General features: G+C 63.6%; 1 protein-coding gene across 6 annotated transcripts in view; it reads left to right on the forward strand.

Moving 5' to 3' along the window:
- ITGAL (integrin subunit alpha L) overlaps positions 1 to 7,272 on the forward strand; it is a 40,078-nt gene extending 32,806 nt beyond the window's left edge. For 4 of the 6 annotated variants that reach the window (XM_075928768.1, XM_075928764.1, XM_075928769.1 and 1 more), the window contains exons 19-30: positions 624 to 697; positions 773 to 914; positions 1,524 to 1,634; positions 1,713 to 1,795; positions 2,363 to 2,455; positions 2,922 to 2,994; positions 3,332 to 3,439; positions 3,543 to 3,620; positions 4,030 to 4,152; positions 4,233 to 4,331; positions 4,502 to 4,612; positions 4,684 to 7,272. In XM_075928768.1, the coding sequence (XP_075784883.1) occupies positions 624 to 697; positions 773 to 914; positions 1,524 to 1,634; positions 1,713 to 1,795; positions 2,363 to 2,455; positions 2,922 to 2,994; positions 3,332 to 3,439; positions 3,543 to 3,620; positions 4,030 to 4,152; positions 4,233 to 4,331; positions 4,502 to 4,612; positions 4,684 to 4,827 (1,239 nt within the window). In that variant the 3' untranslated portion in view covers positions 4,828 to 7,272. Of the gene's footprint in view, positions 1 to 623; positions 698 to 772; positions 915 to 1,523; positions 1,635 to 1,712; positions 1,796 to 2,362; positions 2,456 to 2,921; positions 2,995 to 3,331; positions 3,440 to 3,542; positions 3,621 to 4,029; positions 4,153 to 4,232; positions 4,332 to 4,501; positions 4,613 to 4,683 lie in introns of those variants that run through there. The other 2 variants (XM_075928767.1, XR_012903739.1) reach the window with 2 other exon arrangements.
- Positions 7,273 to 14,443: the final 7,171 nt, after the last annotated feature.

The raw sequence follows: 14,443 nt of genomic DNA on the forward strand, positions 1-14,443 counted from the left end.
GCGCCCGGCCCTGGGCCCTTGGCTCCCCGCGCTGCCCGGGGCTGTGACCGGCACCCGGCCCTGGGCCCTTGGCTCCCCGCGCTGCCCGGGGCTGTGACCGGCGCCCGGCCCTGGGCCCTTGGCTCCCCGCGCTGCCCGGGGCTGTGACCGGCACCCGGCCCTGGGCCCTTGGCTCCCCGCGCTGCCCGGGGCTGTGACCGGCGCCCGGCCCTGGGCCCTTGGCTCCCCGCGCTGCCCGGGGCTGTGACCGGCACCCGGCCCTGGGCCCTTGGCTCCCCGCGCTGCCCGGGGCTGTGACCGGCGCCCGGCCCTGGGCCCTTGGCTCCCCGCCCTGCCCGGGGCTGTGACCGGCGCCCGGCCCTGGGCCCTTGGCTCCCCGCGCTGCCCGGGGCTGTGACCGGCGCCCGGCCCTGGGCCCTTGGCTCCCCGCGCTGCCCGGGGCTGTGACCGGCGCCCGGCCCTGGGCCCTTGGCTCCCCGCGCTGCCCGGGGCTGTGACCGGCGCCCGGCCCTGGGCCCTTGGCTCCCCGCGCTGCCCGGGGCTGTGACCGGCGCCCGGCCCTGGGCCCTTGGCTCCCCGCGCTGCCCGGGGCTGTGACCGGCGCCCGGCTCTCTGCCCCGCAGGTGCCCTTTGAGCGGCGGTGCGGGGCGGACGAGGTGTGCGTGGCCGACCTGCGCGTCTCCTTCAACTTCTCGGGGTGAGTGGCCCCGGCAGCCCCCGCCCCGCGCCCCTGCTGGGCCAGGCCGGGCCGGACTCAGCGTGCACTTTGCAGGTCCCCAGGCCTCCGGCTCAGCCCCCGCTTCCTCCTCAACCTGACGGTGCAGCTGGAGAACGCGGGAGAAATGGCTTTTGGGCCGGCGCTGACCCTCCAGTATCCCCCAGGGATGGCCTTCCGGGGGGGCTCTGTCCTGCAGGTAGGGGGCTGTGGGGCGGGAGTGAGGGGGGGCAGAGGCTGGGGGGTGGGGCTGTGGAGTGGGATTGGGGAGCACCTGCAGGGCTGGGGGAGGGCTGGCAGGGGCTGCGGGGTGGGGGGCACTGGCAGGGCTGGGGGCAGGAGTGGGGGGACCAGCGGGGGGGCTGGGCTGGCAGGGGCTGTGGGGCGGGAGCAGGGGGCACTGGCAGGGCTGGGGGCAGGAGTGGGGGGACCAGCGGGGCGGCTGGGGGCAGGGGCTGTGGGGCGGGAGCAGGGGGCACTGGCAGGGCTGGGGGCAGGAGTGGGGGGACCAGCGGGGGGGCTGGGCTGGCAGGGGCTGTGGGGCGGGAGCAGGGGGCACTGGCAGGGCTGGGGGCAGGAGTGGGGGGACCAGCGGGGGGGCTGGGCTGGCAGGGGCTGTGGGGCGGGAGCAGGGGGCACTGGCAGGGCTGGGGGCAGGAGTGGGGGGACCAGCGGGGCGGCTGGGGGCAGGGGCTGCGGGGTGGAGGGGCACTGGCAGGGCTGGGGGCAGGAGTGGGGGGACCAGCGGGGGGGCTGGGCTGGGGCGGGCCGAGGGGCGCTGTCCCTAACTGGCCCTTGCTTTCCCCAGTCCCGCTGGCCCCTCTCTCTGGTTTGCAGCCTGCCCGGGGCTCTGGGCGACCTGTCCGCCCCCACCAGCTCCTGCCAGCTGAGCCCGGCGGTGCTGCGGGAGCAAACGACGGTGAGCGAGGCGGCGGGGGGGGGGCTCAGGGTCCCGGGTCTGCCCCTGGCGCCGCGTCTCACCTTCGCTCCCCCCCAGGTGTTCCTGCGACTGGCCTTCCACGTGTCGTCCCTCACCGCCTGGCCCGCGGCCCCCGCCTCCTTCACCCTCCGAGCCGCCTGGTGCGTCCCGCCTGGGGGAGCCACGGGGCCCGCCGGCGCTCTCTGCTCTGCGTCCGTCCGTCCGTCTCTCGTCATCCCTGTGCCTGGGGGGCCCCTGGGCGTGCCCAGGGCAGGGTGGGCTGCCGGCGGGAGCAGAGTCCCCAGGCCTGGGGTGCGGCCGGGCCCCGAGACGGCCCGCGGGTGCTGGCGGCAAGACCAGGGCGGAGCTGGGGACGCGTCCTGCCTCCGAGCCGCAGGGCCAGCGGGCTGAGCTGCTGCCTGTCTGTGTGGGGGTACGGCCTGGCCCGGCGGCTCTGCTCCCGCAGCGCTGCGATACCGGCCGCCTGCAGCACCCCCCGGTACCCCCTGTCCGTCCCCCCAGCTGTCCATGTGCCACCTGCTGGGGGGTGCCCTGGGGGGCTGTAGGGACAGGGGCCCTGCTCCATGGAGGCTGTGGGGAAGGGGAGGCTGCCCCAGGGCGCTGTTGGGTTGGGGGGGGCTGTCCCAGAGTAGCTGTGGGGAAGGGGGGGCTCTGGGGAAGGGGGGGCTCTGGGTCCCAAGCTCAGCCTGTTCCCCTCCCCCCTGCAGTCAGAACGAGAACGGGACGAGCGGGACGCTGGCGGACAACGCAGCCACGCGGGAGCTGCCAGTTCTGCGCCCCGTGGACGTCATCGTGAAAGGGTGGCAACCCCCGACCCCCCTCGGTCCCTCTCCCCCCCCGGTGCCCTGCCGGCCCCTTTCGGGGGCCCCGGGCTCCACCCAGACCCTGTGACGGCGCGTGGGGGAGCCCCCGCCCCTGCACCCGCAGCAGCCGGAGCTCACTGCGCCGGCCAGTGGAAGGGGGCTCAGTGCTCCTCCGGGCACAGCCCAGCACAGGCGCGAGGGGCCAGGACGCCTCAGCCCCCTTGGGGCAGGGTCCATCCCCCACCCCCCTGCCACAAACTGCCCCTCCCAGCCCTGCCCCCAACCCGGTGTCCGTCCCCCTCCCTCTGCGTCTCCCCGGGAAGAGCCTTGTTCCCTGCCCAGGCCGGGCCGGGGTGTCTGGGCCCATCCCCACGTGGGCGAGTCGGCGGGAATCCCAGCGCAGCGCGGGGGGCCCGGTTACAGCCCCCCCCCCGCCCCCCCGCTGACGCCCCGTCTCCCCCAGCCTGGGTTCAGTCACCTACATCAGCGTCTCCGCGGAGCGGCCGGAGCCACACGCCATCGCCCACGGCTACCAGGTGAGCGCGGCTGCGCCTGGCTGAGCCGCAGGGCGCCCGAGGGGGCTGCGCGGGGACGGGGCTGAGACCGGGCGCTCGGTGCCGGGTGGATTCGGGCGCCCGAGGGGGCTGCGCAGGGACGGGGCTGAGACCGGGCGCTCGGTGCCGGGTGGATTCGGGCGCCCGAGGGGGCTGCGCAGGGACGGGGCTGAGACCGGGCGCTCGGTGCCGGGTGGATTCGGGCGCCCGAGGGGGCTGCGCGGGGACGGGGCTGAGACCGGGCGCTCGGTGCCAGGTGGATTCGGGCGCCGAGGTCTCCTCTTCCCTCTTCCCTCTGCCTGTGTCCCCCACGGCTCAGGTGCAGAATTTGGGGCACTCCGCTGTGCCCGTCAGCGTGACCTTTGAACTCCCCATCCGGGCCGAGCTCGGCTTCGTCTGGAACGTGTCTGCGAAGCTCAGTGAGGGGGTGAGTCCCTGGGGCAGGGCCGAGGGGCCCGGGGGGGCGAGGGGGGGCAGAGAGCAGGACTCCTGGGTTCTCCGGTGGCACAGCCTGCGCCCTTCCCTTGCAGGGACAGCGGTTCGCATGCTCCCCTCCCCTGACCCTCCGAATGGGGACTGCAGCCAAGACCCCCAGGGAGCCCGTGACAGTAAGATCCAAGCCGAGATGCAGCCACCTCTGGGGTGGGCGGGCACCGGTTACAACAGTGGGTTGTGGGGCAGGGGACGGGGCCCGTCTGGGTCGGGGGGGGCTGGGCGCTCGGGGACGGGGCCCGTCTGGGTCGGGGGGGGCTGGGCGCTCGGGGACGGGGCCCGTCTGGGTCAGGGTGGGCTGGGTGCTTGGGGACGGGGCCCGTCTGGGTCGGGGGGGCTGGGCGCTCGGGGACGGGGCCTGTCTGGGTCGGGGGGTCTGGGCGCTCGGGGATGGGGCCCGTCTGGGTTGAGGGGGCTGGGCACTCGGGGGTCCCCGCCGGCGCTGGGATGCGACCCTTCTGGGGAGGAGCCATGTGGCTGCGACGTGGGATGGGCTGGCGCCTGACTCTGCTTCCCTTGCTCCAGCGCGGGTGCCTGGGGGCGTCTGTCTGCACCCGGGTGCGGTGTGAGGTGCCCTCTCTGGGCAGCGGGGAGTCCCTGGGATTCACCTTCTCGGGGGAGCTGTACCGAGCCGAGGGCGGAGCGAAGGTAGGCCCGGCGACGTGGGGGGGGGGGGGCTCCCCCGGTGCAGCCTGCCCTCACCCTCGCCCTGTCCGTCTGTCCCGCAGCTGGAGGCCCGCCGGCTCTGGCTCCGCAGCGAGGCCACTGTCGGCATCGACGAGACCCAGTATTTCCAGAGCCAGCCGGAGCAATTCCAGTACAGCCAGGTACCGGGGCAGGGCTCTCGGGGGCGGGGCACAGGGGCCTCTCCCCGCTTTGGCAGGGCAGTGGGGGCCAGTGGTTAGAGTGGGCTCCCGGCCCGGCTCTGGGAAGGCAGCGGGGGCTAGTGGGTAGAGCAGGACCCCCGGGCTCTCTCCCCAAGCGTGTGTCTCCGCAGGTCACCACGGAGGTGGAGGTGATCTCCCATTTCGACCCGGTCCCGGTGATCATCGGCAGCTCCCTCGGGGGCGTCCTGCTCCTCGCCGTGCTGGTCGCGCTGCTCTACAAGGTGAGCCCCCCCCCCCCGGCACCCGCCTGCCCCTCTGCCCGGCAGCCCCCTGACCCCCTTCTCTCTCCCAGTTCGGCTTCTTCACACGGAATCGGCCCATGAGCCCAGAGGAGACTCCAGGAGGAGAGACTGTGTCCGGGGCTCAGCAGGGAAACGGGGACCCCCCGAAGGCCCCCGCCGCGCAGGGATCCACCGACCCCCAGGGGACATCATGACCAGGAGGGGCTCGGAGCCAGGATGCCTGGGTCCTCTGGAGGGTGGGGGGACTAGTGGTTAGAGCCGGGGGCTGGGAGCCAGGGTTCTTGCCTTGGCTCTGGGATGGGCATGCGGTCTAGTGGTTAGAGCAGGGGGGCTGGGAGCCGGGACGCCTGGGTTCTCCCCCCAGCCCTGAGGCAGGGCAGTGTCTTGTATCTGTTCATTTTAGTCCCGTTTCTGTTCTGTGGTTTTTCTTTGAATTTCCCCCTCTGGTTTGAAACCGCGCCCCGCACCTGGAGACAGAAGCTGCCTTGTTAGCGTGTGGCTGCCCCAGTGCCCGGTCTGCCCCACACGGCTTGGCTGGCCCGGGCGGGAGGAGAGCCAATGCTCGCGGCAGCACGGCCACCGGCCGGTGTGCACCTGCTGGGCCCTTGAAAGCAGAGCCAGCCGGAGAGCAGGAGAGCGGCCAGACGGGGTCAGAGCAACGGTCCAGCCAGCCGTGTCCTGGGGGAACCCATCAGGTCAGCCTCACCTCCTCCCTCCCCTGGCGCCCACCTCCGGACAGACAGAGGCCAGGGACACGGTTCCTACGCAGCCTGGCCAATAGCCATTGGTGGACCTGTGACGTGGTGGGGGGGGGGCTGCTCGTAACCTGCTCGTAACGTTCGGAACAGCTGTTGAGCGGAGTAACGCGCCGGCGAGATCATGCTAATGAAGTGCAGGATATTTAAATCCCCGCTTCATTGACTATTTCGAACGCCTGCATTTGCATCCCTAGTTCGAACTAGGGTGCAAGTGTGGACAGACCCTTAGTTTGGGGAGATCTTTATGAAGCTCTTCACGGTCTGCTTTGGTCTTAACTATCTTGAGCAGTTTGGTCTCATCTGCCACCTCCCTGCTTACCCCTTTCTCCAGATCGTTTATGAATAAGTGGAATAGGATTGGTCCTAGGACTGACCCTTGGGGGACCCCACTAGTTACCTCCCTCCCCTCTGAAAACTGCCCATTTATTCCTACCCTTTGTTTCCTGTCTTGTAACCAGTTATCAGTCCACAAAAGGACCAACCCTCTTGTCCCATGACAACTTACTTTGCTTAAGAGCCTTTGGTGAGGGACCTTGTCAGAGGCTTTCTGGAAATCTAAGTTCGCTACATCTACTGGATCCCCCTGGTCCATCTGTTTGTTGACCCCCCTCAAAGATCTCTAGGGGTACGTCTACACTAGCCCCATAGTTCGAACTAGGGAGGCTAATGAGGGCGACCGAAATTGCAAATGAAGCGCGGGATTTAAATATTCTGCGCTTCGTTAGCATGTTCCCAGCCGGTCGCCATTTTGGAAATTGACTAGCCTGGAATAACTGCCTGCCTCTACAAGTGGCAGAGAAGCGCGATTCCGAGATAAACCCCTTAGTTCAAATTAACAGTTAAACTCATTTCCCCCAGCTCATTATGTTCATCCATATCTCTGACAATTTTATTCTTTACTATTGTTTCAACAAATTTGCCTGGTCCTGACGTTAGACTTACTGGTCTGTAATTGCCGGGATCGCCTCTAGAGCCTTTTTTAAATATTGGGGTCACGTTGGCTACCTTCCAGTCATTGGGTACAGAAGCCGATTTAAAGGCAGGTTACAGACCACAGGTAATAGTTCGGCAATGTCCCATTGGAGTTCTTTCAGAGCTCTTGGGCGAATGCCAGCTGGTCCCGGTGACTTGTTACCAGGGCTTGACAAATGGCGGTGAAATCTACTTGCCATGGGCGTGTAGAAACGGTGATTTGTCGAGCCCTGCTTGTTACTGTGAAGTTTATCCATTTGTTCCAAAACCTCCTCTACTGACACCTCAATCCGGGACAGTTCCTCAGATTTGTCACCTAAAAAGACTGGCTCCGATTTGGGAGTCTCGCCAATATCCTCAGCGGTCAAGACTGAAGCAAAGAATTCATTTAGCTTCTCCGCTATGACTTTATCGTCTTGGAGGGCTCCTTTAGCATCTCCATCGTCCAAGGGCCCAGCGGGTTGTTTAGTCGGCTTCCTGCTCCTGATGTACTTAAAAACATTTTGCTGTCACTTTGTCAGATTTTGGCTAGCTGCTCTTCAAACTCCTTTTTGGCTTTTCTTGTTACATTTTTACACTTCATTTGACACAGTTTATGGTCCTTTCTATTTTCCTCACTAGGATTTGACTTTTTCTTTTACCTGGATAGCTTTTTATCTCTCACTGCTTCTTTTACCTGGTTGTTAAGCCCCGGTGTCACTTTTGTGGTTCTCTTACTGTGTTTTGTAATTTTGGGTTTACATTTAAGTTGGGTCTCTATTATGGTGTCTTTGAAAAGTGTCCATGCAGTTTGCAGGGATGTGACTTTAGTCAGTGTTCCTTTTAATTTCCGTTTAACTAACTGCCTACCTTGGTGTAGTTCTCCTTTCTGAAATTAAATGCCAGAGTGCTGGGCTGCTGAGGTGTTTCCCACCGCAGGGATGTTACCTTTTATTACATGACGGGCACTATTTCATAGCGGTCCAGTTATATGTACCTCTTGGACCAGATCCTGCGCCCCCCCCTCCCCCCTTAGGAGGAAATGAAGAACAGTCTCTCCCCTTGTGGGTTCCAGACCCAGCTGCTCCGAGAAGCAGTCAGTTAAGGTATCAAGAAAGTTTCTCTCTGTATCCCGTCCCGAGGTGACGTGTCCCCAGTCGATACGGGGATAGCTGAAATCCCCCCACTGTTACTGAGTTTTTTAATTTGATAGCCTCTCTAATCTCGCTTAGCATTTCATAGTCACTATCACTGTCCTGGTCGGGGGTCGATCGTATATCCCGACTGCTCTATTCTTCTCACTGGAGCATGGACTTACTATCCAGAGAGATTCTAAGGAACAGTTTGGCTCATTTAAGATTTTTACTTCATTTGAGTGTCTACAATTTCTTTCACATATAGGGCTCCTCCCCCACCCACACGACCTGCTCTGTCCTTCTGGTAGATTTTGTACCCTGGTGTGACTCTCCTGTTGATTGTCCTCATTCCACCAAGTTTCCGTGATGCCTGTTCTATTAATATCCTCCTTTAAAACGGGGCACTCTAGTTCACCCTTTTTACTATTTAGACTTCTAGCATTTGTGTACAAGCACTTTAAGCATTTGTCACTATTTATCTGGCTGCCATTCCCTGATGTGTTAGATGCTTTTTCATTTGATTGGCTCATCCGATTGGACCCAGCCTTCCCTCCTCTCCTCCTGGCTAGAACACAGAGCAGCTTTGTGAATAGACCCTGCCCTAAGAGATGTCTCTGTCCGGTCCGTGTGCTCCTTGCACCCCTCCCCTTTCCCTCAGCCTGCCCGCCAAAGGGGGAAGCGGGGTTACGGCCCCCAAAGCCGGCTCCTGCCTCGTGGTGGCGTTGCCACGGTTGGATCCCGTGTTCTGCCGACACATCATGTCTCAAACTGCTCCCGCCGCGCCAGATCGGCCAGAGCGTCGCCCTGCGGGGAGGGGCGCAGGGTGGGACATGGGGGGCACTTTGGGGTCAGGGTTCCAGCCCCCCACTATGGCTGTGGTCTGGATGGACTTTTGGGTGCACATTTCAGGATTAGACAGGCCAGGGGGTCAGGCTGTGTGGCCCCAACATTGTGCCAGGAGGGGCCGGCTGAATTTGGGGTGCTCATTGGGGTCAGTTAATTCAGGGGTTCAGGAGAAAGCGCCCCTGGAAAGCAGGCCTAATGAGCACAATGGGTCCTGCCAACAGCTCTGGCCCCCTATGTCTCACTCCTCCAGGAGGGCTTCTGGCCCCGCAATAGGGCAGGCCGCGTGGGGGGCACGGCAGAGCGAGCTCTCTGTGGCCCTCCCAAAGGGGGCCCCGGGGACGCAGCGAGGGAGCTGGCGCAGGGCCCGGAGCCCTGTCCCGGGGAAGGCGCAGAGGCCGAGGGGAGGGGCCCGCTGGCACGTCCCCGCCGGAAGGGGAAGGGGGGCTCCGCTGAGGGGGCCGAGCTCTGCCCCGGGGAACCGCAGCACCGGGGAGTCGCCGGCGCCCGAGGCGGTTCCCCCCCTTGCAGACAAGCTGCCACAGGCCGTCGGCACCGGTTAGCCCAGGGCAGGACCGCGGCCCCGGCCGGCAACAGTCACTGCGGGACCCCAGGAGCGGGGCTGAAGTCTGCCTGCCCCACGCGGGGTAGGGAGGGGGGTAACCTGAGTCCTCCAGCCTGGGCTTTGGCCCTGGGCCCCAGCAAGCTGAAGCCAGGCCCGGCCACCCCCTTACAACTGGGCCGCGCCCAGTGTCCCCGCGAACGCTTTCCAGCCCTGTGAGGAATAAATGTGTATGTGCGCCGAGGCACAGGGGGATGTGCACCACCTAGCTGTGGGGGCAAGGCCAGTCAGTGGGCGGCGCTGGAATCTCCCCTGGGCGGCCGCCGCTCTGCCCAGCTCCCAGGGTGCTCTGTCCCCCCCGACACCTCCCCCACAGACACCCGCCCCGCACCCTCACAGACACCCCCCAAGACAGCTCTCCCCACACACAGAGACAGCCCCCCCTGCAGAGACACCCCCTATACCCCCACAGAGACACCCCCACACACATAGACACACCCCCTCATACACCTACACAGACACCCACCCTCACCCCCACAGAGATACCCCCTCACTCACCCAGAGACTCCCCAACCCCCTCCCAGAGACACCCCCTCACACACCCAGAGACAACCCCCACACATACCCCCCCAGAGACGCATGCCCACACACCACACAGACAGACAGACACACCCCCAGAGAGACACAATCACACACCTACATGGAGACACACAACCACCCACCCAGCTTCTGGGCACAGCCCCGCAGCTGTTTCCCTACGCCGAGGCCAGAGTCGCTCCCCCCTTGGTGCAGCGTCACACAGACAGCGGCTTCCCGGCAGCCCCCTGCCCCGTTTGCCGTGGCTGACCCGCCGCTCCCCAGCAGCCGTCCCTGGGCCTGGCCGGCGCCGTCTCCCCGCCCTCACGGAACCTGCCGGCCCGCCCTTAAGCTTCTGCAACCGCTCGATTCACCTCGGCTGCGTCTCTGTCTGCCTGGGCTCCTGTCTCAGCTTCCCTGCCTGCCGGGGCCGTGCCTGGTGTGACGGCGCGTTGGGGTGCCCCGTCTCCTGCACCCCCGTAGTGGCACGAACAGACTCCCCCAGCCAGTAGAATAGAGGTGGTTTATTGCTCCTCCAGGATACAGCACAGATGGAATCTGGTTCCAGGGCAGGCCTAGGATGCCTCAGCCCCCCTTGAGATGGGGGGGTCTGGCCTCCTAAACCCCAGCCTGTTGCTTAGGCTGCTTCCCCCATGATACCAGACAGAGACTAACCAACTCTCCTCCAGCCCTGCCCCCCAGCCAGGGCGGCATTCCCCCTTCCTTTGATTCTCTCCCTGGGGGGTAGCTGGTCAGACAGGTTTGGAGCCCCCTTTGCATAATGACTCCCCCCCCTGCCTTGCTGGGTCCTGCTATAGACAGCAGAGGTCGCCCACAGCCCCAGCAAGTTACCCCCCACTACGTCACACCCAGCCCCTGGCCCTGGCCTCGTCTGCTCCCCCCCGGAGACGCGCCTGCTCCTCGGCGTCTCTCCCCGGTGACCGGCTGGGCGGGGAGTGTCCGGCCCTCGGCTCCCAGCGCAGATCTCGGGGTGAGCTACTGTTGCCAAGAAGTCCAAATAGTTCCCAGAATTGGTTTCTGACCCGCTCCAATCAGAGCCCCTCAACCTGCTCTTGGACACGGGAACCTTTTCTGGCGGAAGGGCTCCGAGTCCCCAGCGAGCCCCGACTGGCAATACCCCCTGTGCAACTCTTCACCCTGTGACATAAACGAACAGCTGATTGTCTCCGGCAGCGCTAGAGGGTGCTCGGTCGCCGTGGGCTGCCGCCGGCCCGTGCTGCTAAAACGTCCCGGTTTTAACCCCTTGCATGTCGAATAGCCATAGAGATGTGGCCGTGCTGGTCTGGACTTGCTGAAACACAAGTGCTGCCTAGTCCTGTCTTTTGGTTTGACTCCGTCCGGGCGGTGAGCCTCGGTGCACTCGGTTCCCAGGGCGGCGCTGCTGCGCTGCTGTATCCCCGCTCGCCGCGGTTCCACTCGCTCAGACGAGGCTGGTGGGTTTGACTGCCAAGAAACCCCCCCCCCTTCGGCCTTACACAGACCCTGTCCATCTTGCTGAGACCCCAGCACCAGCCCTAGCCAACGGGGCCAATGCCCTATTACTGTGATCTCAAGCACCGGGTGGGATTGTCTAGCCGTGTCTACACTGCCAAATGACGGTGACCTAGGGCAGTGTGTCTCAACCAGTGGTACGAGCACCCGTAGGGGTACTTGGGAGAAGTCGGGGGGAGGGGGCGGAACGTCAACACAACTGAAATTTGGAGCAAACTGAATTTGTGTGTGAGGTTTTGCAGCACTTTATTATTTTTGTACTTTTTACACCCAAAAAGGTCATCGCCCGCCTGGCCACCATTAAGTTGTTTAAACAAATGTGTTGCCACGGTAGAAAAATGTTTTGTGTGTCTGAAAACTGTCGGAACTGGGGGTACTTGCAATTTTTTTAAAGGGGTACTTCATAAAAAAAGGTTGACACACACCGCCCTAAGGGACACGGGCCTGCAGCCGCCGCAGTAATTGCACTGCTATTGTGTGTCCGCACTGTGCTCCGGGTATCCCTGGGGCATCCCCTCACCAGCAAGGCTTCCATCAGTGCAGGGAGCAACGCCCCAGGGGTCACTATCCCTCCATGTGACTCGTCACCTAGTGCAGGGTGCGTCGGGAGATTTGCAATGCCCCAGGAGGGCGAGGGAGTCGCGCCGGGGGGAGGGGGAACTTGATTTCCATGCCCCGGAATACAGTGTTCTGGGGCGGGGCTGGGGGGGGTTCAGGGTGTAGGCTGCCCTGGGGAGAGAGGACAGCCCCAGGCCTCACACCACAGCAGCTTGGGCCAGGTAAGAAGTGCCTCTCCATGGCTTCAGCAGCTCCAGCAGTAGGGCCGGGGGAGAGGTTTATGTCCCCCAGGAGGGGGACGGACAGACAGACAAACTCTCTCAGTGATGTACAGATAGCTGTCCCTTTCTCCATACCTGCCCCCTGCTGGCCCAACGGGGTTAGAGCTGTCTCAGGCTCCATCTCTGGCCCCTTGCTGCCCTCCTGTGGTCACTCTATGGTATAACCATCCCTGCTAGCAGCGCCCCCCCCTTTATGTGTTTGGAGAATGAATCCCATTCCAGGCACATCTCATTGTCCTGGCCCAGCCAAGCCCTGCCCTCGCTGTACGTTAGGAGAGGAGGAAGCTGCAGACTGATCCTCTTATTGTTTAGGAGGGTCTCTGGAACAAAGAGATGGAGACACAGACAGACAAACGCTCTCAAGTACAGAGCGGGTGTGCTGTAACTGTACATGCAGCAACACATGGTAGAAGGGCTCAGGGTTCCTAGAGCTGTTGTTTGAGGCATTGCCCCTTCTGTTCACCTGCCTGCAGACTGTTGTTAAACGGGCAGGTCTTGGGGGAAAACACCCGGCTAGAATTAAAAATTGCCCCTGGCTTCTTGCCTTCTGTCCCTCCCCCTCTCCCCCTTTTCACCCAGCTCCTCCTTATGCCAAGGCAGTGAATTTGGGAGCTTCATCAAGAAGGGGAGAGGAAACTGCTGTCCTGCCAGTCAAGTCCCCGGGCCCCAGAAAAGTTGGACTCACTCCCATGGGGACATCTCCTAGGACGTTTTCCAGGATCAACCTGCTTTGTAGCCACGTGGGTGGAGCCAGTGTGACGATGCGTTGGGGTTTTCCCGTCTCCTACACACTTGTCTAATCTCCTCTGGCCCCAACTCTGCTTCCCCAAGAGCCGTTTCCCGCCCTGCCGGCGCTGTGCTGGTCTGAGCCCCGCAGGCCCGTAGGTCTGTGCCTAGCAGGCCTCCGCTCAGCCCGTTTCCCGGAGGAGCCGAGGGTCTGTTTTGCGCTGAAGTCTCGCTGTGTCGATGGGGACGGGCACTCCCTCACGCAGCCGGGTTTGGCTTCCTCGCTCTGGGGACGGCGGCGAGGTCGGCCTCGGGGGGCCGGACTGAGGAAGCTTGTGCTGAACAGTACGGACCGTGGACTGATGGAGCCTGGGAGAGGGGACACGCGGATTTCCAACGGAGGCAGACAGCTCGCCGGCCTGTTCAGGCACATCTGGCTAGAGGGCAGCTCTGAGCCCAAACCTGCGCTCGCTCCCTCCAGTGCGCAGAGAATCATGGAGTCACCGGACACGAGACCTGGGAGGGACCTCGAGAGTCACCCAGTCTAGTTCCTGCCCTCATGGCAAGACCAAGCACCATCTAGACCATCCCTGACAGGCGTGTGTCCAACCTGCTCTTCCATATCTCCAGAGATGGGGATTCCACAACCCCCCTAGGCAATTGATTCCAGGGTTTGACCAACCTGGCAGGCAGGAACTTTTTCCTAATGTCCAACCTCAACCTCCCCTGCTGCAGTTTAAGCCCATTGCTCCTTGTCCTGTCCTCAGAGGCCAAGATGAACAAGTTTTCTCCCTCCTCCTTGTGACGCCCTTTTAGATACTTGAAACCGCCCTCATGTCCCCTCCAGGTCTTCTCCTTTCCAAGACATTTCCTTGAGCCTTCCCACAGCTCTTGCTTTCTAGGCTTTCATCATTTGTGGTGCTTGTTGGGTGGGGCAGAGGAAGGGGCAGGAACAAGCCCAGCACTTCTGGGGGGGGCTGAGGAGGGTTCCCCGTCTGTCTCACCCACGCCATCTGCTCAGCCTTCCCAACTCTCACCGCCGCCAACAGGGGCCTCGGGGGCTCTGAGGGGAGGCTCAGAGGAAGTACTGGGGGTACCAGGAGACATTGGGACCTGCTGCCAAAGTGACCTCCCTCAACTGCAACAAGAGAAGGGCGCCTGGACTGGCCACGGAGTCCCCGAGGCGCCACGGAGACGGTGTCTCTTAGTGCGCCACGAGGCAGCCGGAGCTGTGCCGCGGAGGACAACGGAACGCAAAATGTCAAAATGGCCTCCCTTAAAGGGGCAGGCAAACATTATTATTATTATTATTATTATTATTATTTTTGCTCAATAACTTCTCCCCCAATCTTTTTTTTGGGCTTCACCAAAAATCCTTGGTTATCCTTCCTCATAAAAAACAAAGTATTGTTTGGTGTTTCTTGGTCTTAAAAAGTTTAAGAAACACTGACGGAGAGCAACCATCGTTAGCCGTGGCCACGCGCGCAGCTCCGGCCACAGCTCCGGCCACGCGCACAGCTCCGGCCACGCACACAGCTCCGGCCACGCACATAGCTCCGGCCACGCGTGCAGCTCCGGCCACGCACATAGCTCCGGCCACGCGCGCAGCTCCGGCCATGCGCACAGCTCCGGCCACAGCTCCGGCCACGCGCGCAGCTCCGGCCACAGCTCCGGCCACGCGCACAGCTCCGGCCACGCGCGCAGCTCCGGCCACGCACATAGCTCCAGCCACGCGTGCAGCTCCGGCCACGCACATAGCTCCGGCCACGCGCGCAGCTCCGGCCACGCGCGCAGCTCCGGCCACGCGCGCAGCTCCGGCCACGCGCGCAGCTCCGGCCACGCGCGCAGCTCCGGCCACACGGCAGCAGAGATGCCGGGCTGCGAGGAGCTGTACAGAGACCGGTGAG

This window comes from Pelodiscus sinensis, chromosome 4 (assembly GCF_049634645.1).
Source record: "Pelodiscus sinensis isolate JC-2024 chromosome 4, ASM4963464v1, whole genome shotgun sequence".
NCBI classification, from domain to species: Eukaryota; Metazoa; Chordata; order Testudines; family Trionychidae; genus Pelodiscus; species Pelodiscus sinensis.